This window comes from Sabethes cyaneus, chromosome 1, assembly GCF_943734655.1.
Source record: "Sabethes cyaneus chromosome 1, idSabCyanKW18_F2, whole genome shotgun sequence".
Lineage (NCBI taxonomy): Eukaryota > Metazoa > Arthropoda > Insecta > Diptera > Culicidae > Sabethes > Sabethes cyaneus.
In genome coordinates this window covers 163,958,692-163,982,462 of record NC_071353.1, presented here as the reverse complement: position 1 = coordinate 163,982,462, position 23,771 = coordinate 163,958,692, and the positions used below count along the sequence as shown (strand labels likewise).

Here is a 23,771-nt window from a genome sequence, read left to right as displayed (position 1 = left end):
GCGCTTTCGGGAAATTCGGGAACTTTCATAGGCGACTTTTAGGAAACTGTTGGAAGGCTTTATGATGGCTTTTATAGACGACTGAAAACGGCCTTTCAGGTGACCTACAGATGAGTTTCAAATGAATTTTAGACGACTTTCAGATGGTTTTTAGATGATGTCCAGCTTCAACCTGATTTTTCTGCGACTTTTGTTTAGCTTGCAGACATTTTTCAAATGTGTCCCTCAATTGTTCCGTACTCTAACAGCCGGTAGCGAAGTCTGTCGATAAAGAAGAGTCCAGTTTTAGAAAGACGTTTAAACCCAAACAACTTTTTAAATGATTTCCAGATGACCTCCAAGCGAGTCACAGACGACATTCAGACGATCTTCAGACAACTTTCAAACGACTTCTAGGCGACGTTCAGATAACTTTTCGGGTGGCTTTCTGACTACTTTTAGACGACTTTTAGATGAATTTCAAATGCCTCAGTGATCTAATCAAAGGCATTCACACGACTTTCCACTCTTTGCAGTGACTCTCAAACGTCTTCCAAACGGTTGTCAGGCGACTTCTGCACTGCATTTAGACAATATTCGTATGATTTTGAATCAGTTATCAGATGACATTCAAGCAGCTTCCGTACAACTTTTAGACGATATTCGGATGATTCTGAAGTGAAATTCGAGCGTGGTTTAGATAACTTTCAGATGAATTTTGGGCGACTTTCAGACGACCTCTAGATGAATTCCAAATTACCTTCAAACGACTTGCTGAGCGTTTTCAGGCGATTTTAGATATAATTTAGATGCCTTTCGGAAGAATTTCAAACGATTTTTGGACAACTTTTAAACGATATTCAAATATTCTTCAGATGATTTTCAGGCGGCTTACAAATAACCTAGAGGCGAGTTTCAGACGAGTCTTATGCTGGTTTAAGGCGACATTCATTAGGTAACTGTTAAATAATTTTCAGTCGACTTTCAGACGATATTCAGTTGACTTCAGACGACTTTTACATGACTTTCAAACGACTTTAAACGACGAGCTGGCATGCAGACGATTTATAAATATCTTCCAAATGGCTTTCCGATGACTTCTGGTCTACGTAATTCAGGTGGCATTCATATGACTTTCAGATGACTTTTAGGGGTTTTAAACAGATTTTAAGCGATTTTCAAACAGCTTCTTAGTTTTTTTAAGACAACTTTTGGACATCTTTCAGACGACATTTACGTGACTTTCAAATGAAATTCACATGATTTTCAAATAGCCTACAAATGGCTTTTAACCGATTTTGAGGCGACTTTTAGACTGTTTCCACACGACATTAAGGTTTCAAATAATACTCAATCGACTCTCAAATGCTTCTCGGATGCTTTCAGACGACTTTTAGATGACTATCAAACAACTTTCGGTGTGCGAAGTCTATTTTACAGCCACAAAGAACCTTCCAAGTCTTAATGTTTGCTTCAGATAGTATTGGAACAAAATAATTGCGTGTATTTCAGTTATTTATTATTGAATTCAAGATCTTTTCTTACAAAAATGTAGAATTTTCTTCATACTTTTAAGAACAAATACGGATAAAATTATTCGTCACGGTTTCGAAGGAATTCTCGAACTTTTTCTGTAATACGGCTCAATACTTCGCATGTGGCGCATACTTTCTTCGTCCATCGTTTTGGCTATTGATGTCTTTGACAACTTTTCCCTTTGCCAAGACGATTCCACTCATCGAATCACTTCTAAAAGAAGTCCCACTTATCGCTCGAGTTGTTACCTTTGTTATTATATAACAAAAACGTTTTTATAGAAAGAAATAATGATGATTTTCTCTATAGTATACACTGGAGTTAACAAGAAAAACCTCAATTGTTTGCGATTCCATTAACGAATCCACGGCTTTACTTTGTTTACACGTTACCAAGGCAACGCTGATGGATGTGAAGTGATGCCAATCTAAATAATTGAGCTTGAAATTATTCAAGCTATGATTGGTTATTATTATAATTGGTTATTATTCTCACTAAACTAAAATAAAACTAAATCAAAAATAAATATGTGATTATCTGTAGTAATTGATTTTTGACGTAGGACTACGTCTTACGGCAAGTTTTGAAATAGGGTGTCATTCCAAAAAATCGAAAAATGCGAGCGTCACGAAAAATGAAAGGTTTTGAGCGCTAATAGCTCAGCGGTTTTCCGATCGATTTTCAATATTCTTACATCAATTGATCGGAAAATCTTCTAAGAATTGACCCAAATGAAGAAAAGTATGGATTCTTGATGTTGAACAATTGAAAAGTTGAAAATAATGAACCTATGTTTTACCAGAATTCTCGCTTCGTGATTGGTTGGAAGATTCTATACGATGATCTAAACCTATACCAATTTGATATCTGTGCTTGGGAAGTAAGCCAAAACAAGTGACAAAGCTCCCTCATTTCAACAAGATTTCTTAACACCACGGTTCAACCTAGACCATTTTGATGTCCTTGCTTGGGAAGTACGCCAGAGAGAGTAACAAAGCCCCCTCGTGCCAATAGATTTCTTACGAACACTATTAAACCTAGTCCAATTTGATGTCTGTGTTTGGGAAGTGTGCCAGAAAAAATGACACAAGTTCGTTGTCCCAACAGATCGCAAATTCTTTACTGCGAGACGATTAAACCTCGGCGAATTTGGTATCTGTGTTGGAAAAATGTGCTACAACTGTAGTGTTCGGTTATAATATGACTCTGTATGAATACGCATGCTTGCTGCCGTTTCATTGTGTAGTGAAAAGATGTGCTGTTGATAAAATAGGATTGAATTGGTAAAATCCGTTCAACGTGGGAAACCATGGATAATAAAAACAATCTTTAATTTCAGTACGGTAGCAGGAAAGCAATAGTTTATGTTCTTGATTTTGTTAAATTGTTTTCAAATGCACAATATTTTGAGAATTGAACGTATGCAATGTTACTACTTTGATAAATGTTACATACAGCGCATGTAGCATGTATATATGTTGCATATAGCATGTATACATGATGAATCGAATGATTATAAGCATGAATACATCACTACAAAGAGACTTACGTAGTCCTGCGTCACCTATATATGCGGTCGTGTCTTGTACACAACCCCTATGATTTTTTTATGATTTTTTTTAAAACCTTTCAATTCAAAGGGCTTTTAAGCGACCTTCAGGCGATTTACCGACCGAATTTCAGGGGATTTTCCAAACGATTTTCATAGGTGACTTCCAGTGAACTTTAGAAGGCTTTCTGGTGACTTTTAGGCGACTTTCAGGTCACCTATAGACGAGTTTTGAATAAATTTCGGACTTAAGATGATAATAGATGACTTGAGGTGACAGACGATTTTCAAATAATTATAAGATGACTTTCCTAGGACTTCCCTTCGCTATTCAGATGATTTCTGAACGACTTAAATGATATTCAAACGATTTGACTTTCGGCGACTTTTAGATGGCTTTCAGTCCAGCGTCCAGACGATTTATAGTTGTCTTTGAAATGGCTTTCAGATTTTTGGACAACTTTTGAATATATACTGATGACTTTCAAATTGCATTCAGGCCAATTTTCAGACGATTTTCAGATGCCTTTCAGCCAACTTTCAGGAGACTTCTGCACAATTTTTAGGCAGTATTTAAATGATTTTTAATGTCCTCCAGGCAACTTGTTGACGACATTCAGGCGAACTTCAGACTTCCTTCAGATTCACTTCAGATTTCCGTAAAATTTTCAGATGACTTTTAGCCGACTTTTGAAAGGGATTTAGACGACTATCCAATGACTCTCCTGACGTCCTCCAAACGACTGTCAGCCAAATTCTGAACGACTTTTAGACGATATTTATATAGGTGCTGGAGGCAACTGGAGCAGAACTGGGAGCACGTCATTGCTCGTTCCCTGTTTCATCACTGGGCTCTTCCTGACAGCTACGCTGTCACTGCGACAGAAGCCGATCAGCCGTCAAACGACTTACATATAAAAAGTAGCTGTTAGCGTGATAAATCATATCTTTTACTAAATATACGTTATAGTTTTTATTTGATTATTCGCGTTAGCATAACTAGTTGATGTTCGGTTAATATCACGTCCGCTGCCTGTTCGCAAGATACAACAGTGGCGACTCGGGTTCGTGGTTTCAGTTCGCTCGCGTAGTGAAAAAAAAATCGCAAGAAAAAAAATCCCGGTTTCCCACGCGGTAGTATAACCTACAAAAGGCATGGATCAGCAACAGCAGATTCCGGTGGAAACACTTATTCTGCAGGTTCTTCAGCAGCTCCAGCAGCAGCAAAGTGTCACGAATCAGCTTATTGCTAGCCAACGTGAAGCACAGGAACATCAGCGATTGTTCATGCAGCAGAATAGAGAGGCGATCCAGAATATCAGACTGCAGGTTCCGGAGAGCCCGGAAACGATCCTTGATTCGGTCGCTGCTAATATCAAGGAATTTCGATATGACATTGAGGAAGGTGTAACGTTCGCGGCATGGTTCTCGCGGTATGATGAGTTGTTCGCAAAGGATGCTGCAAGGTTAGATGACGCAACAAAAGTGAGGTTATTGGTCCGGAAGTTGGGAGCAGCCGAGCATGAACGCTTCGTTAGTTTTATTCTGCCAAAGGCTCCCAAGGATTTTAGCTTCAGCCAGGTTGTGGAAAAGCTGAAAGCTTTGTTTGAAGCAGCGGAATCAATGGTTAGTAAGCGTTACCGGTGTTTGCAGACCGCAAAGGCTCCAACAGAGGACTACCTGTCTTACGCTTGTCGTGTTAATAAGAGCTGCGTACAATTCGAATTGGCGAAACTGTCAAAGGAGGAATTTAAGTCTTTGATGTTCGTGTGCGGGTTGAAAGCTGAAAGTGATGCTGAGATTCGCACCCGTTTACTTAGCAAGATCGAAGAAAGAGAGATGTCACCTTGGAGCAGTTGTCAACCGAATGCCAACGGTTAATGAATCTACGTCATGATACGGCTATGATCGAAGGCAGTTCGAATGCGGTCAACGTCATCAGCGGAAGACAGCAGAAATTCCATAAGTTCCAGAAACAGTCGGTAGCGAAGAAGGACAATTCGCCGAAGCAGTATTCGTCCAGTATGGAGAAAAGGCCAACCGGTCCATGTTGGACATGCGGGTTAATGCATTTTAGTCGGGACTGTACATACAGAAATCATCAGTGTTCCGACTGCAAGCGTTACGGCCACAAAGAAGGCTATTGTGGAAGTGCACGGAAGAGTCGTCCGAACTACAAACGGAAGTTCCAGCGCGTGACGGTAGATACGAAGACCGTCCGAGTATCAGTGGATACCGCTTCAGACATTAGTGTCATATCCGTGCAAACATGGAAGCAGCTAGGACGACCTCAAGTAAAGCCACCGTCAGTGAATGCCAAAGCAGCCTCGGGGGACCCACTCAAGCTGGTGTCACAGTTCGACTGTTCAATAAGTGTTAACGGGGTAACACACGTAGGCGCGATTTTCGTCGCGGAAAAAGATTTACATATCTTAGGACTTGACTTAATCGAGGCATTCCATCTAGATTCGGTGCCGATGAATGCATTTTGCAACGTAGTTTCCGTTTCTCCATCCTTAGCGGATCGTCTTAAGGCTCAGTATCCACAAGTTTTTAATACCGAGCTAGGTAAATGTATAAAAACTACAGTGAAGCTCGAACTAAAGCCAGATCAAATGCCAGTTTTTCGTCCTAAACGTCCGGTGGCGTACGCTATGTACAGCGCAGTAGACGATGAGTTGCATCGGTTGGAGAGCATGAATATAATAACACCAGTAGATTACTCTGAGTGGGCAGCTCCGATAGTAGTGGTCCGGAAAGCAAACGGCAGCATACGAATTTGCGGAGACTACTCCACTGGTTTAAATGAGGCTTTACAACCACACCAGTATTCGCTACCGCTTCCCCAGGACATTTTTGTGAAGCTGGCTCATTGCAAGGTGTTTAGCATTGTTGATACCTTCAGCTGGAAGTCGACGAAGCCACCAGTAAACTCCTGGCTATTAATACCCACAGGGGCATCTTCAAGGTAAATTGTTTGGCGCCTGAAGTGAAAGCAGCACCGGGAGCGTTTCAGCAAGTCGTCGATGCAATGCTAGCTGGTCTGCAGCACACGAGCGGTTACCTCGATGACATCATCGTAGGCGGCCGCAATGAGGAAGAGCACTGGGAGAATCTGAAAGCACTATTCGAGCGTCTACAAGAGTTTGGGTTTACCATCCAGTTGGAGAAGTGCTCGTTTGGCTCTCGTCAGATTAAGTATCTGGGGCATCTGATGGATCAACATGGTGTTCGGCCGGACCCTGCTAAGGTTGCCGCAATTAGGCAAATGCCTCCTCCTGTCGACGTGTCCGGCGTTCGTGCTTTTCTAGGAGCCGTTAACTATTACGGCAAGTTTGTGCCTAACATGCGCGCTCTACGGTTCCCGTTGGACGAGCTACTGAAGGCAGGCACAAAGTTTAAGTGGACATCGGCGTGTCAATCAGCGTTCGACAAATTTAAAGAAATCCTTTCGTCGGACCTGCTCTTAACGCATTATAACCCGGAGTTGGAAATTATCGTTGCTGCTGATGCGTCCTCCATTGGCTTGGGAGCCACGATTAGTCACCGTTTTCCCGATGGGTCAATGCGAGTTATCCAACATGCGTCCAGATCCCTCGCCCCAGCAGAGCGGAATTATAGTCAACCTGATCGAGAGGGCTTAGCCATAATATTTGCGGTCACGAAGTTTCATCGCATGATTTTCGGCCGCAAATTCCGGTTACAAACTGACCACGCACCGTTGCTTCGTATTTTTGGGTCAAAGAAAGGTATTCCCGTGTATACCGCCAATAGATTGCAACGGTGGGCCTTGATGCTGCTCATGTATGACTTTACGATCGAATACGTGGCCACAGAGAAGTTCGGTCACGTCGATGTGCTGTCTCGGCTTATAAACCAACATGTTCGGTTGGATGAGAATTATGTCATCGCAGCTGTCACGCTCGAAAAGGATGTTGGGTTAGTAGCTTTCGATTCCCTCAACGTCTTTCCGCTCCATTTCAGAGAAGTTCAGCATGGTACGCGGAGCAATCCGATACTCAGCAAGGTGGTTCAGTACATCCATCAAGGCTGGCCAGCCAAGCAGGCTATCACATCCAATCGTGAGTTACAGCAATTCTATAACCGTCGAGAATCGCTCACGACCGTACAAGGATGTGTACTTTTCGGAGAGAGACTTGTCCTTCCAGCTCAGTTACGTATGCGCTGTCTAAACCAACTGCATATCGGTTATCCTGGAGTGGGAAGAATGAAGGCCATCGCTCGAAGTTATGTCTACTGGCCGGCGATAGACGCTGAAATTGAACAAATGGTGAAAGCGTGTTCGCAATGCGCACTTGCTGCAAAGTCATCACATCGTGTTTCACCTGTACCTTGGCCAAAGCCGCAACGGCCATGGCAGCGAGTGCATATTGATTACGCTGGACCAGTCGACGGGGACTATTTTCTACTGGTAGTGGACTCCTTCTCCAAGTGGCCCGAGATAGTGCAAACAAACCGTATCACAACTACAGCTACCATCAAGATTTTGCGAAGTCTTTTCGCACGGCTAGGCATGCCGGAGCTGTTAGTATCTGATAACGGTACCCAGTTTAAAAGCGCAGAGTTTGCACAGTTCTTTCCACCCACAGTCTAACGGGATGGTGGAACGGTTTGTCGATACGTTCAAAAGAGGAATTAAAAAGATTCAAGAAGGGAAAGGCCCACTACAAGAAGCATTAGATTTGTTTTTGCTGACGTACCGAAGTACTCCAAATTCGTATGCACCGAATGGAGTATCGCCATCAGAAGCTTTGTTTGGACGTCGAATCCGAACCCATCTCGATTTGCTACGACCACCAGCAGATCGCCAGCAACTATTCAAGGAAGTAGACCAACACGAAAGCAGTCGATCCTTCAACAAAAGGGATGCTGTGTACGTCAAGATTTACAGTCGAAATACTTGGTCGTGGGTTATTGGTACCATCGTAGAACGAATTGGGAAAGTTATGTATAACGTGGAGACAGAAAAGCGTCGCTTAGTGCGGTCACATGTGAACCAGCTAAGGAGCCGTTCATCGCCACGTACTGGAAGTGCATTTAATAAACCTAAATACTAGCTTCCTTTGGATGTATTGCTGGAAGCTTGGAAGTTGCCCAGTACAGCTGCGTCAGTGCAACCCACTACGTCTTAAATTGCGTCGGCAGTTACGAAGAGCGCGGAAGTAGATCGGCACATCCCGTCCATATCACCACCACCACCACCAACGGTCCCGATAAGCCAGGTGCGCCCCGCAGATTTGGGCGAACTTTATTCAACAACCGTTCCTACCAGTCATCAACCTACTATCGCTAGTACTCCTTTGGTACACCAACCACGACGTTCTCTGAGGACTAGAAGAACACCCCCGCGCTTGAACGTGTACCATCGCTCTTAAAGGAGAGATGTTGGAGGCAACTGGAGCAGAACTGGGAGCACGTCATTGCTCGTTCCCTGTTTCATCACTGGGCTCTTCCTGACAGCTACGCTGTCACTGCGACAGAAGCCGGTCAGCCGTCAAACGACTTACATATAAAAAGTAGCTGTTAGCGTGATAAATCATATCTTTTACTAAATATACGTTATAGTTTTTATTTGATTATTCGCGTTAGCATAACTAGTTGATGTTCGGCTAATATCACGTCCGCTGCCTGTTCGCAAGATACAACAATAGGTGATTCAAACGCTCCTCAAACGAGTTTCAGGTGACTTCTGAACGACTTTTGGGCAATGTTCAAATAACTTTCCAGACTTTTTCAGGCCGCTATCAAACTTCTTTTAGGCGCCTTTCAAACGGTTTTCAGACGATTTCTGCACGAAGTTTTAGATGATATTCACATGAGTTTTAACCAGTTATTAGATAACTGTCAAGCACCTTTCGTACAACTTTTAGACGATATTCGGATGATTCTCAAGTGAAATTCCGGCGGCTTTCAGATAACTTTCGGATGACTTCTAGGTGACTGTCAGACGTCGTCTAGACGAACTCCAAATCACCTATAAACAGCTTGCCGAGGCTGTGCAGGTGATTTTAGATATCTTTCAGATGCCTTTCTGAAGAATTTCAGACAACTTTTAGACAACGATATTCATTTGGTTTTTAGGCAACTTTCAATTAACCTTCAGGTGAGTTTCAGATGACTTTCATCCAGGCTGCTTTCAGACGACGTTCAGATGGCCTTCAGATTCTCAGACGATTTTCAAATGACTTCAGCTTACTTTTACATGACTTTCAAACGACTTTCAGATGACGCTTAAAACCTTTAACCGACTTTCAGACCGATTTATAAATGTGCTTCAAATTGATTGATTTGGGAACAACGTTTAGGGATGATCAGACGATTTTTAGATGACTTTCAGGCGAATGTTTGACGACTTTCAGACGGTTTACAAACGACTTACGAACGGTTGATAGATGATTGCCGAACGATTGTTAAATGGCGTTCAAACATTAATTTTCAGATCACTTCCGTAGAACTTTCAGATGTTTTTCTTGACGATTTTTAAGCGTTCTCCAAGCGGCTTTATGTTAAGGCGACGTCTGGTTTACATTTAGATGATATTAAGGGGTCTTCCCAAACCAATTCAAAGAATTTACAAACGGCATACAGACGACTTCAACCGACTTTAAGCCGACGATCATCGCGCTTCTAGGCAGCTTCAGAGACAGTACACCGTTCCAGAGCGTTGGTCCAAGGATGGGCCTTGTGTGACTCCAGCCGTAACGTTCATCGTATTGCGCCCCTCAGCGGTCTCGTAAACAAGCGTCCGATTCCTGAAGTAACTGCTCAGTACTCTGTGTAGATATCCCGGGACATGCATTCTATGCAGCAACTCGGCAATGGCCTCCCAACTGGCGCTGTTAAAGGCGTTTTTTACGTCGATCGTTACAACGGCGCAAAAACGATCTCCTCTTCGCCTCTGTTTGGACGACTTCTCGGCTCGCTCGATCACTGTCCGAATTGAATCCACCTTCCCTTCCCTCCGGAACTTCCCTTTCCGGAACCCAAACTGCATGTTTGACAGACCGTGTTCACCTTCTGTATACCTCGTAAGCCTATTCAGGATTATCCTCTCCAGGAGTTTTCCGCATGCTTCCAGTAGACATATCGGCCTGTAGTACGCTGGATCCCCCGCAGGCTTTCCTGGCTTCGGCAACAACACTAGCTTCTGGATCTTCCATCGGTACGGGAAGCTACCATCTTCTAAGCATTTCTGCAGCACGGTCCTGAACAAATCACGGAAAGGCTTGTATTGCTGCCTTAAGAGCCACGTAAGAAATCCCATCAGAACCAGGGGCGTTCTTCATGTTTAGCTGTCTTGCCACTGCCACTATTTCATCAATGGAGACTTGCGGACCGTCAGCGCAAGCCCTCTCTTCTGGACCGTACGGTATTGTTGGCCACATCGTAGCCACAGCTTATTCGGACACAACTCCCTAATTGTCACAGGACCTTTTACTTTCGCCATAACCGCTTCTCGGCACAGCTCCTTGAAGCAGTTGCGTTTACTTTGTTTTATCTCCCATTTCAATGCAGCCCTGGCCACTTTAAACGCCGCGCTATGTTCTTCCCGATCTGCTTCAGTTCTGGCTCATGCCCTGACCAATACATCTCGTCAACTCGTTCTTATTCAAGATCGATCTTCCACCGTCCACCCGGAGTGCCTCGACGAAAACAGCCCTGTCAAAGGCCGTCGTTTTCCACTTCTGCTCGTAGGTTCTGGCTGTCTGTCTTATCGCCGGATTTCGCCGGTCGATACTATATTTAATCACCTGGGGATCGCTATGGGATGGCGGACGTCTTTACGAAAGGTGCTAACGGTACCTTCGTTGAACAGTGCAATATCCGTCTTAGCCAGGGCTTCTAACAGACTGTATCCTCTGGCGTTGGTGCATCTGCTCCCCCACTCCACAGCCCAAGCGGTAAAGTCTCCCGTAACGATGATCGGCCTTCGCCCGATGAGTTTTTCGGTCAGCGCGTCCAGCATCTGGTGGAACTGCTCCATGGTCCATGGTCCTGGTCCAACGAACTGGAAACCACCTCTTCAATGGGGAAACTGCCCATTACGTGTATTGCAGTCATTGCTGCTTTATCTGCTGCCCAGTTACCGTTACCGGGAGGAATTCGGTACGGCTCTGCAATTATCGCGACGTCGCACAACGACTCCTTTGTCGACTGCCACAACAGTTGTTGTGCTATGTCGCAATGATTGAGATTAATCTGGGTCACCTCCATCACTGCTGACCCGCCTTCGCCTTTTTACCCCGCTGGGCATTGGAAGCCTCCCGTCGTGTGGTCATTTCTTTCTGAATGCAGAGCATACACCTCAGTGGCTTTGCACAGTCGCTTGCAAAATGGCCATTCTCGCCGCATTTCCGACACGATCTGGATCTATCCGGAGCTTCACAGTTACGCGGCTGATGGCCGAAGTCTCAGCACCTGAAACAACGTTCCATTTCCTTGGTGACACGAGGGATGGCTTTCAGAACACACACTGACCACCCAACTTTAATTTTACCCTTCATCAGTAGCTTGGGCGCTGCTACCGCTGAGAGACGAATCGTCGTCGTCTGCGTCCCACCATATGCCTTTCTGAGCCGAATTACTATCGGTACGTCGCCCAATTCGCACTGTACCTTCAACGCATTCCTTAACTCCTGTTCTGTCCTGATCTCGTCCAGGTCCCTGCACTCGATCACGGTTTCTTGGGAAAGCGCTTTCACGTTCGCTTCATCTCCAAGTGCTTTGGCAACAAGATCCTTGAAAGCCGCGCTCTTAACCGATGGACCCTTTTTCAGTTCAAAAAGCATCTCTCCCTTTTGAGTTCGTCTGGTTCTTACCACTTTCTCTCCGAGTTCCTTCAACTCCGGGGCTTCTCTGACTTTTCGGAGGATCGCTGCGTACGAAACGTTGGCGTTCGCTTCGACAACCAGCGCATCACCCTTAATCCTCTCCCACCGAGGCCTGGGCTTCTTCTGCTCGCTATTCTCCACTTCATTTTGTTTCTGCTTCTCCTCCTTGCTTGCGACGGTACGTCATCCACTACATTTGATTTGGTCCGCATTATCTTCCTCTTCGTTCTTAGCTTTCTTTTGCTCCTCTTCTTCACCAGGCGTTTTCCTCTTCCTTTTGTCCGTGCGAGAATTCACTACTGGAGGTCTTTTCGGCGTCTCTAAGACCTGCCTGTCTGTCTGTCTGTCTGTCTGTCTGTCTGTCTGTCTGTCTGTCTGTCTGTCTGTCTGTCTGTCTGTCTGTCTGTCTGTCTGTCTGTCTGTCTGTCTGTCTGTCTGTCTGTCTGTCTGTCTGTCTGTCTGTCTGTCTGTCTGTCTGTCTGTCTGTCTGTCTGTCTGTCTGTCTGTCTGTCTGTCTGTCTGTCTGTCTGTCTGTCTGTCTGTCTGTCTGTCTGTCTGTCTGTCTGTCTGTCTGTCTGTCTGTCTGTCTGTCTGTCTGTCTGTCTGTCTGTCTGTCTGTCTGTCTGTCTGTCTGTCTGTCTGTCTGTCTGTCTGTCTGTCTGTCTGTCTGTCTGTCTGTCTGTCTGTCTGTCTGTCTGTCTGTCTGTCTGTCTGTCTGTCTGTCTGTCTGTCTGTCTGTCTGTCTGTCTGTCTGTCTGTCTGTCTGTCTGTCTGTCTGTCTGTCTGTCTGTCTGTCTGTCTGTCTGTCTGTCTGTCTGTCTGTCTGTCTGTCTGTCTGTCTGTCTGTCTGTCTGTCTGTCTGTCTGTCTGTCTGTCTGTCTGTCTGTCTGTCTGTCTGTCTGTCTGTCTGTCTGTCTGTCTGTCTGTCTGTCTGTCTGTCTGTCTGTCTGTCTGTCTGTCTGTCTGTCTGTCTGTCTGTCTGTCTGTCTGTCTGTCTGTCTGTCTGTCTGTCTGTCTGTCTGTCTGTCTGTCTGTCTGTCTGTCTGTCTGTCTGTCTGTCTGTCTGTCTGTCTGTCTGTCTGTCTGTCTGTCTGTCTGTCTGTCTGTCTGTCTGTCTGTCTGTCTGTCTGTCTGTCTGTCTGTCTGTCTGTCTGTCTGTCTGTCTGTCTATCTGTCTGTCTGTCTGTCTGTCTGTCTGTCTGTCTGTCTGTCTGTCTGTCTGTCTGTCTGTCTGTCTGTCTGTCTGTCTATCTGTCTGTCTGTCTGTCTGTCTGTCTGTCTGTCTGTCTGTCTGTCTGTCTACCGACACTGATAAAATTATTCGTCACGATTTTGAAGAAATTCTCGAACTTTTCCTGTAATATGGCTCATTAGGCGGCGCACACTTTCTTCGTCCATCGTTTTGGCTGGATCTTATTCCACCAGGTCTTCATCTGATTGATGTTTTTGACAACTTTTCCCTTTGCCTTGAGTCTCCTCTTCATGATTGCCCAGTATTTCTCAATAGGGCGGAACCGGGGGTAATTGGGTGGGTTGAGATCTTTCGGAACAAACTGGACAATGAACGACTTTGCTGTAATGACAGCTTGCCAAATCTGGCCAAAACATCACGGAATGGTGGTGGGATCGAATGAACGTCAAAATTCGTTTTTGGAGACACTCCTTTTGATACAGTTCCGACGTCATTGTCTTATTTGTAACGAAAACTTTCATTTTCCCTGCCAAATCATAAATGTTCGTGCAAATTTGTCGGCAAAAACCAATTTAAATTTGCTTGGAACATCCCCCCGAGCCGTTGCCAAGTAAAATTTTTGTCCTGGCATTTGCCCGAAGTCAGCCTTGCTTGACGTAGGTTTCAACGTCCATCAGAAGACACCCGTCGAACTTGGTTAGCACCCGATCGTAAAGCTTTCGAGCACGGATTTTGGCCACACTGGTCTGTTTTATGGGCCAAAAGCCGCTTGGATACTATGGCGGCATCCTTGAAATCTAGTGAATAGAGAAAAAGTGGACTGGTTGTTTCAGAAAATCGCCATTTTATTAGTTTGAAACAATTTTACGTGCAAAAATGGTCGAAACTTGAATGCAGCATCAATTAGAAGTGAACCGCTCTTTCGCAGCTTCTTCTCGAATTAACATTTTGTCGATGGCGACGATGGAATGGTAAGAAGTTGCATTCGAGAAATTGATTGCTTAACAAAGAAGGATAGCTTTCCAATGTAGACACCTGCAGAGTCCTTCTCTTTCCCCCAACACACGACTTACAGCCAAGGATTGCAACATTCATTCACCACAGGAATTTAATCTAATGGACTTAATAATTCACGAGTGAACATAATTAATTTCGATTAAAGTAACCGAACCCCAACCAGCAGCAGCAGCACCGGTAATTAGTTGAAACGATAATTGAATGGGAGGATCCCGCCAGTTGGCTGCGTTTTAAAATTACCGTATCGCACTGAATGGAATTCATCAAACAAATGGAGCCTTCCATCACTTCCATCATCATCGCTCGTATTAATTAGCAGAAAGGAGAGCAGAAGTTTCCAGCGCGCAGTAGGCTGCTGCTTTTGCTGCTGCTGTGACGTGAAGCACGCGGATGGAGAGAAGAACGGAGCGGTGAGAAGAGAATGTGCAGTAACGCGAAACACCACGCGTGTCGCCGGCTTGCTTTGGTTTTTTCTCACCCATCTCGCCCGTCACCCACTCAGACCACCCAACCCCGGGCACTGCAATGCGTCGGGGGTGCTGAGCGGAAGAAGCACTTGCTTTGCCCGCCGCCGCCGCCGCCTGCTGTGCGGTACTGGTTGTGTGATACCTATAGAGCTTAAGCTCTAGCTTAACTACCATCATTATGACAGTGCTTTGAACAGCTTTACGATCGCGTTTGCTAATTTTACAACCGATGGGCAAGCTAGGTACTTCAAACAGGGATTGTAACAAGCTGTTGTAGCTGATTGGCGAAGAAAAACTACACCGAAAACACATAAAAAACAATAGTCAGTAGCAACTGCATCGACAACAGCTGCAGCCAGCCCGCCAGTAGAGGTGGGTAATCAATACCAATTTCTTACGGAAAATCACGACCTTGCATTTTTTTTTCCTTTCGGTAAAGTTTCGAGACAACACGGCCACGGCTTTCCGGGGTTGTTGCAGTGTAGGGTGTAGGGGAGGTGCTAGTTGCTGTAAAATTTAGTATGATGCTGAACTAATACGGATCGAAATGTCTAATAAAGGTGCAATAAAACATTAATGCGCTGGGCAACCAAATTGGTTATTCTCTTTTGTTAACTAAAGCCCTAGTTTGAACTGATTTTAGGTGAACCACTCTAACAATTATGTTTGGCACAGTATTTATTGGGTCTTTGAGACGGCGTTTGTGCCGTCCCCGGCGTTCACAGCTAAATGGCAGTGAGTAAAACTGCAAAGCACCGTTCGGCACCGTTCAAACGGGGTGAAAACTCAATTTCCCATGGAAGTTACGCACTTACCCTTTTACGGCTAAATAAATTTCGGTTTGAAACCCATCGAAACCAATTCGGTATTCCGTAACTTACGGGCCAGTGTGTGCTGATGATTGTTTTGTTCGGACACACTGACCCACTGTTCGCCGAGATCACCCATATAAAAAGCACTAAAAGAACACACAATAAGCAATTAAAGACTTAAAAAATACTGAATATTGTCCTACACGAACACATTTTGTTGTAAAAAAAGTCAGCAAACAATTTTCGCTTGTATCTCATTGGAATATTTTTGACATTTGAATCCAGTGCCTATGCTGTTTTTCGTGCTAGTACGTTCTTTAGTTGTTTCGTCATTTTATGCAAAACACACTAGGTAAAAGTTAACACAATGTTTTGCCAACTAATGAAGCCGCAATGAACTAAGATTGTAAATTAAGCAAATTTTACAATAAATCAGAGGAAGGTGAAATGTGTATTGCTGCAAACAAAAAAATGGTAAACATATCTTGTGGGAAATGTTGAAAGTACCCTTTTCGCTACAATGTATAATTGTAATCTGATCAAACATCGTTTTAGCCGGCGTACACAAACGCACACACACACACACACAGTGAGTTGGCTGAAAGTTCTTTTAAAAATTTCTTCTGAGCTTACTTAATTATAGGCCTTGCTTTTTAACCAAAACCGGGCCAGGGGGTCAGTGCCGTAGTTACAGCCTTCGCCGGAACTGGTAACATTTACATGCCGGGTAAAACGAGAAAAAAACGTTATTTACATGTACCCCGTCGATGTTCGCAATTTCGTTCGACATTCACTGGAAAACCTTCCGAGAGAACACATTGGTTGGTTTTTGAACACTCATTAAGTCTATCATGTAGGGAATTGAAAGTACCTACCGATGGTTCTGGCGTAATTATCTATTCCCGGAAGGACTGCGAAAAAACATTGACAGAATAAGGGCTTTTACGCCTATTATCGGTTGGATAAGAAAAACGGGTTGTGTTGCTTTTTTCTTACAATTGACTATGACAATTACAATGGAATATTACATCCAGTGTTTTTCAATTCCGGGTTCGTCGCTTGCTCCGAGTGTTCAGTAAAGCAACGCACAATGGGCAAAAGCGAGCTCGTAAGCCCAAGAATTAGAAGCCGCTGGTTTGGAATCTTACAAGGTTTCTCTGTAAAAAAATGCAGGAAATCGATTGGTGATAGTTTCATCTTGCACAGACTTCGGAAAGTGGTCCATTTTGCCCTATTTTTCCCAAAAATTATGATACAAGCTAATTAAACAGTATAAAAACCTATTTGCCGCCCGTAAAACGAACTCAAATAGCTTCCAAAGTTTGTCAAAACATCACAAGAATCAAAATCCGTCCATTCCATGCTGTGCGCGAAATGCAAGAATAGTTCATTTTGCCCAATTCACTCCCGTATACGTAGGTAGATAAGCTAATTAAAGCGGTTAAAACTAACTCGAAGGTAAAAACCGTCTTCGAAAAAATGTGTATTTTATCATACTGAATAACTTTGGAGAACAGTTGAAAGCAGTAAATTAATTGGATGCGGAGTTTGTGTGCAGAATTGATTTTTAGGTGTACTTTTTAAATAAATCATTATATCTCACAGCTAGCAAAAGATAGATAGTTACTATATTCAGCAAAGTTGCTCATTTTAGTGTGTTCTATAATTTTTCTGAAGAAAAATTTTTTTTCGGACGTATTCAAGAAACAAAAGTTCATATCACTCTGATAGATGAATATAAGATCACTTTGATAGTTTCAAAATATGCGCTGTATTTCCTTCATAAACTTCTTCAAAGACACCATCGTTGAAAAATTACGCAATGGCAAATGAACGTGTTTTTGTAGATCTTTCGAGTAAATTGGTACTATTCGAGTTTATTCCCCTGTCTTTGAATTAGTTTTAATCGCTCTAATTAGGGTTTACTATGTATTTAGGGGTGAATTGGGCAAAATGGACTATACCTACATTTCTTACAGCATGGAATGGATGGGATTTGATTCTTTTGATGTTTTGACAACATTTGGAAGCTATTTAGAGTTCGTTTCACGGGTGGAAAATAAATTATCATACTATTAAATTAGCTTTTATCATGATTTTTGGGGAAAATAGGGCAAAATGGACCACTTTCCTAAGTTTGCGCAGGATGAAACCATCACCAATCGATTTCCTGCATTTTTTTACATAAGAACAGGTATCTTGTAAGATTCCAAGCCAGCGGCTTCTAATTCTTGGGATTACGAGCTCGTTTTTGCCCATTGTGCAATGGTACCCTCTTTTTGCATTCGTTTTGCTTTACTTATCTTTTCTTTATACCTTTGCTTAAACCTGTTTGTTTTTTATGCTTTCTAAATGCATTATTTTTGCTTTCTTAAATCTGTTTGTACCTTTTTTTAACTTCTTTTCACTTTTTGCATTCTTTTTCTCTTCCTTTTGCTTTCTTTTGACCCTCCTTTTGCCTTCTTTTCGCTTATTTTTCCCCTTCTTTTTTGTCTTCTGTTTTTGTTTTCTTAATAACTTCTGTTTGCCTTCTTCATACTTTCGTTTGCCTTTTTTCTGTATTCCTTTTGCAATATTTTATCTTGTTTTCGTCTTTTTATAGCTAACTTTTTGCCTGATTTTTACTTTTTTCTTACCTTACTTTCGATTTTTTGCTTCTGTTATTTTGCCATTTTTTTCCTTGTCGTTACCTTTTTTGCTTTCTTTATGTTTTTATCATGCCTTCTTTTTGTTTTCTTTTTCCCAACAATTCCTTTTGCTTTCTTCAGCCATTTTTATTTTATTTTTGCTTTCCTGATGCCTTATTTTTGCTTTCATTGTGCTTCTTTTTTGTATGACTTGTCTCTAACTCGGGGGCCAACTTATACTTTATTTTTATTAATGTGGAGAAGCGTTTGGTGCGAAGACGAAGTTTGGAGGTAGACTGGATGAAACTGGGAAAATTTCGATATGAGGCCCAAAATATATTGGGTAGTTCAATTCCAGAGGGACTCCAAACTTCTTTGCTTCCTCTTTGCCTTCTATTTGCCTTCTTTTTACTTCATTTTTGCCTTCGTTTTCTTTTTCGCTTTACTTTTCTTTTCTTTATACCTTTGCATAATTTTTTATGCTTTCTTAATGCATTATTTTTGCTTTTTTAGATCTGTCTTTGCCTTCTTTTTGTCTTCTTTTTAATTTTTTGCATTGTTTTTCTCATCCTTTTGCTTTCTTTCAACCGTCCTTTTGTTTTTTTTTCGCTTATTTTTCACTTTCTTTTGGCTTTATATTTACCTTCTTTTGTCTGCTGTTTATGTTTTCTTCAGAACTTCTGTTGTTGTTGTCCTTCTTTTTGCCTTCGTTTTGTCTTGTTTTTGTATTTCTTTTGCAATTTTTCATCTTGTTTTCGTCTTTTTTGTCAACTAGTTTTCCTCTTTTTACTTTCTTATTACCTTCCTTTTGCGTTTTTTTTTCTTTCTTTTACTTTCCATTGGCTTTCATTTCACTTTTTTATTGCCATCTTTTTGTTTTCGTGCTGGTTTTAGGCACCAGTCAGAAATGGCGGGGGTATGATCCCACCGCTCTCACCATATGTAGCTCCGCGGAAGCGGAGTATGTAGAGTAAATCGGAATTTTGTTTTCAGTAAACGTGTTTTATTCTGTTCCAATTCAGAATAAAACACGTTTACTGAAAACAAAATTCCGATTCCGAAATTAAACTAAAGAAAAATTAACACACTTTCTTATCGACTACCTTAAACTTCTAGCTGTTCGATTGGAAATGAATTTTACTGTCACATTTAATGTAGACTAACCTGAACCTAATTTTATTTCTTCCACGAATTTGACCTTATCCTAACACGAATTCAATTCTCTGCTCGCGGTGTTATCGCCGGTATTTATCACTTCTTAACTGTTCTTAGTAAGAAGTACTAGAACATTCCTATTTAGTTGCTGAGAAAAAAGAGAGCAGATGTTAATTCTTTGATAGACACCGAATGGAAATTATTTCTAAAGCGAGCAAGCAACTTGGGTTCATCGCACAAATAGGCCGGGATTTCAAAGATCCTCATTGTTTGAAAGCCTTGTACTGCTCTCTTGTACGTCCTCTACATGACAACGCATGCGTGGTTTGGACTCCACACCAGCTCCAATAAACTTTGCGAAAAACCGCACCGAGAAGTAAAACTTTCGCGGTCGCGGAAGCTTCTGTCAATCTTAACCGTACGGGCGCGCTTCTTGGCACTGACGGTGCATTTGTTTTTGCCTTTGTTGCTTCCTTTTGTTTTCATCATGCCTCCTGTTGCCCTCTTGCTTTCGTTCTCCTTTATTCAGCCATTTTTTCATCTTTGCTTTCCTAATGTCTTATCTTTACTTTCACTGTGCCTGTTTTCACCTTCATTTTTTTCTTCTTTTCACTTTTTACATGGTTCTTCTCTTCCCTTTGCTTTCTTTCGACCCTCATTTCGCCTTCTTTTCGCTTAATTTTCACCTTCTTTTGGTCTTCTATTTACCTTCTTAATTTCTTCTGTTGTTGTTTTTGCTTTTATGCTCTCTCTCTCTCTCTTTGTTTTCTTTATACCGTCTGTTTGCCTTCTTTTTGCATTCGTTTTGCCTTCTTTATACTCTCGTTTTGCCTTGTTTTTGTATTCCTTATACAATCTTTTCATTTTGTTTTCGTCTTTTTGTGTGCAAACTATTTTCCTCATTTATACTTTTTGTCATCTTTCTTTTGCTTTTTTACCGCTTTTTATTTTCCATTTGCCTCATTTTGGCTTTCTTTCTGACCTCTTTTTGTTTTCGTTTTTCGTATTGTTTTTATCATGCCTTCTGTTTGCTTTCTTCATGCCCTCTCATGCATTTTATTGCTTTCTTTTTCCTTTCTTCTTGCTATCCTTTTGCTTTCTGCAACCATTTTTATTGTATTTTTGCTTTCCTAACCCCTAGTTTTTGTCTTCTTTTTACACTTCTTCTTCTTCTCTTGCTTTCGCTTTCTTTTGACCCTCCTCTTGCCTGTTTTTCGCTAACCTTTCACCTACTTTTGACCTTTTATTTACCTTTTGTTTTCGTTTTTTTTTCTTTTATCTCTTTCTGTTTTCTTCACCTTCCTCCTGTTTGAATTCTTTTTGCTTTCCCTTTGCTTTCTTTCCGCCCTCGATATGCTTTCGTTTTTATTCGTTCGTGCCCTATTATTGTTTTCTTTTTGCAATCTTTTCGTCTTAATTTTGCCAACAAGCTAACAAGGAAAAAGAAAGCAACAAGAAAGTAAAAAGAAGAGATTTTTTTTTACTTTCTTATTGCTTTCTTTTTTGTTTTCGTTTTGCTGTCTTCATGCCTTCTGTTTGCCTTTTTCATGCATTCTTTTTGTTTTCTTTTTACCTTTTTCTTGCCTTACTTTTGTTTTTATGTTATTTTTGCTTTCTTCATGCCTTATTATTGCTTTCTTTGCGGCTTCCTTATGCTTACCATCTTTGGTTAAAAGGCCACTGCGACAGTCTTAATGATCGTCTTTTGTGGCAGGCCCCGATTGCTGTACACAGTTTACGGATCGATCATACCCATTGACGGAGTTGAGCGGGATTGTTATAATCCTGTGCCCCAATTCGGTACTACATGGTTTATAAAACCAATGACCGTTTTGGGATTTAGGATCCATACCTGATATGGAGTAAGAAGGAAACTTGCTAAGAAGTTGAATTGCCTTGAAGATGCAAAAGCTCCGCAATAGCCGAGCAGATGCGCTAAACTTTCAGGTTCAGAGTTACAAAAGCGGCAGGTGTCGGATGATACCTTGCTGATATTCTTTAAATGATAAAGAGCGGGGCTGTGTCCTGTTAGGAGTCCCGTGATCGTGCGTAGTTCACTACGAGTTAAATGGAGTAGTTTTTAGCTACTAAAGGGTTTGGGTAGATAAACTGTTTAGCTTGTCTACAACCCTGTGTTTGATTCCAACGGGATTCGATTTCTAACTTTTCCCATGTCATCAATTCGCCTTTTACGGCGGACGAGGTGGTGCCCAGAAACGGTCCAGGACCAATTTACTTTCGTTTTGCTCTATACTTGATTTCTTTTGGTTTTCTTTTGACCTTTGCTTCCTCTTTTTCGTGCTTTCTTTATGCCTTACTTTTGCCTCTTTTATGCCTTCCTTTTGCTTTTTTTGCCTGCTTTTTCTTTATTTTGCCTTCTCTTCGTCTTCATTTTTGTCATATTTTCGCCTATTTTGCTTTCTTTTGGCATTTGTTTTTACTTTCGTTTTGCTTACTTTCGCCTCCTTTTCGCCTACGTTTGCCTTTCTCGTTTTTTTGCTTTTGTTGCCTTCTTTATACTTTTTTACCTTCTTTACGTCTTTTTTCATAATTTTTCATTCTTTTCGCTTTCTATTCGCTATGTATGCTTTCCTCTTGCTTTCTTCTTCCGTTCTTCTTTTTTTGGTTTTGTGTTCTTTTCGCCTTCTTCAAGCTTTATTTTCAATTTCTTGACACCTTTTCGTCTCTCATTTTCCTCTTTTTTGCTTTTTCACTTTCTTTTTGGTTTACATTTGCCTTATTTATGCATTCTTTTTGCCTTTTTTGTTATCTGTTTGTCTTCTCTCCGGCTGCTTCTGTGTTCTCTATGGCTTTTTGTGTTTTGTTTTTGCCTTCTCTTCGCCTTCTTTTTGCTTTGCTTTATCTTCTTTCTCAGTCTTTGTTTTGCTTTTCGCCTTCTCTTGCCTTTTTCGCTGTCATCGTGCTCTCATCGTGCCTTTTTTTTTGTTTTATTTTCGCCTTGCTTTTCTTTTTTTACCTTCTTTTTTTTCTGCGAGTTGTCGTGAGGCGCTTGAAGCAAGCAAACCAGATTGCTGGCTCTGAGTTCTTTTCGAGAGAGTATCGCGTGTACATCCCTGACAAGGCTGTAGAAGTTGACGGTGTAGTCACCGAAGGGAATCTCACTGTCGAAGATCTTCTGCGTTGTGGAGTTGGCTGTTTCAAGAACCCTATAATGCCGAAGGTAAAGATACTGGACTGCAAGCAATTGCAGTTATTATCAATCGAAGAAGGGAAGAAGAAATTCTCCCCATCGGAATCCTTTCGTGTGACTTTCGCTGGATCTGTTCTACCGAACTACATTCTCTTGGATAGGGTTCGGCTACCTGTACGCCTGTATGTACCACGGGTCATGAACTGCCAGAACTGCAAGCAGCTAGGCCATACAGCCGCCTTCTGTTGCAATAAGGCACGCTGCATCAAATGTGGCGGAAATCATGAAGAGAGTATCTGCAGTGAAGAGACCGTAAAGTGTCTTACCTTGAGGAATTTCTTCATGATCTTTTGGCATGTTCCACGTACAAGCAACGCGGGGAAAAATTAAAGCGTTCTCTTAAAGAACGCTCAAAGCATCTTTTACAGAGATGCTAAAGAGAGCTCCGACACCTATACCAGAAATTATCTTTAAACTTTTGCCATCTGATGATCCCGTCGCAGGACCTTCTTGTACCTTGCAAGATAGATCTAGAAAGAGAAGAAAGAGTAACACACCTAGTCCTTCTCGCAAGGGACGCAAGATACCTCCAGGCGGGACAACATATAGCACAAAACCACAAAAAGGAAGCGGATTACAAAATCCGAAGCAGGTACCTCCTGGTTTGCCAAATTTTAGGTCAAATCAAGAATACCCACCGCTTCGTAGAGCACCAAGAACCGCAAGTGCACCTCATTCGCGGCATACGACGACGACGACAACCGCTCGTCTTTAATTTGTAGTCTGATTGACGAATTGGATATGACACTTTTAAATACCGGGGAAGCGACACGAATACCTAGTCCGAGGAAGCGTGCTCGATTTGTCCCTCTACTCGACGTCACTAGCGTTAGAGGCTTATGAAGTACTTCCTCCGGAGGAAGAATATACGTTTATCACTAGCTTGATCCTCGACGCCGCGACTCAAGCACAGACGAAACCGATGCTGGGTGCTAGAATTAACCGGCGGCCTCCCACTAACTGGTGGGACAAAGATGCTCTGACCTGTACGGCGTATAAGGACTTTCGAAAACGTGGTTCGATAGAACTGCTTAGGAAGTACGAAGTACTTGAGAGGCAGATGAAAAGCTTGATGAAAGCAAAAAAACGCGGTTTTTGGCGCCGGTTCGTGAACGGATTATCTAGAGAAACAGCGATGAGTACTCTTTGGCAAACTGCTAGACGCATGCGGAATCGTAACGTTACAAACGAAAGCGCGGAATATTCGAATCGATGGATCCTTGATTTTGCCAAGAAAGTCTGTCCGGACTCTCGTGACGCGTCCCCGTCGATTACAAACGAACCGCCGTTTTCAATGTCAGAATTTTCAATTGCTCTCCTTTCGTGCAACAATAATGCTCCAGGGTTAGACGGAATTAAATCTACCTAACCCTG

At 42.4% G+C, this 23,771-nt stretch overlaps 1 protein-coding gene across 1 annotated transcript; it reads left to right on the top strand.

The window, feature by feature from the left end:
- The first annotated feature begins 4,968 nt into the window (after positions 1-4,968).
- LOC128732389 (uncharacterized protein K02A2.6-like) lies at positions 4,969-11,273 on the top strand. The gene is made up of 5 exons (XM_053825637.1): positions 4,969-5,991; positions 6,033-7,003; positions 7,049-7,146; positions 9,167-9,188; positions 10,979-11,273. The coding sequence occupies exons 1-5, from the start codon at positions 4,969-4,971 to the stop codon at positions 11,271-11,273; spliced, it is 2,409 nt and encodes an 802-aa protein (XP_053681612.1).
- The last annotated feature ends 12,498 nt before the right edge of the window (positions 11,274-23,771 follow it).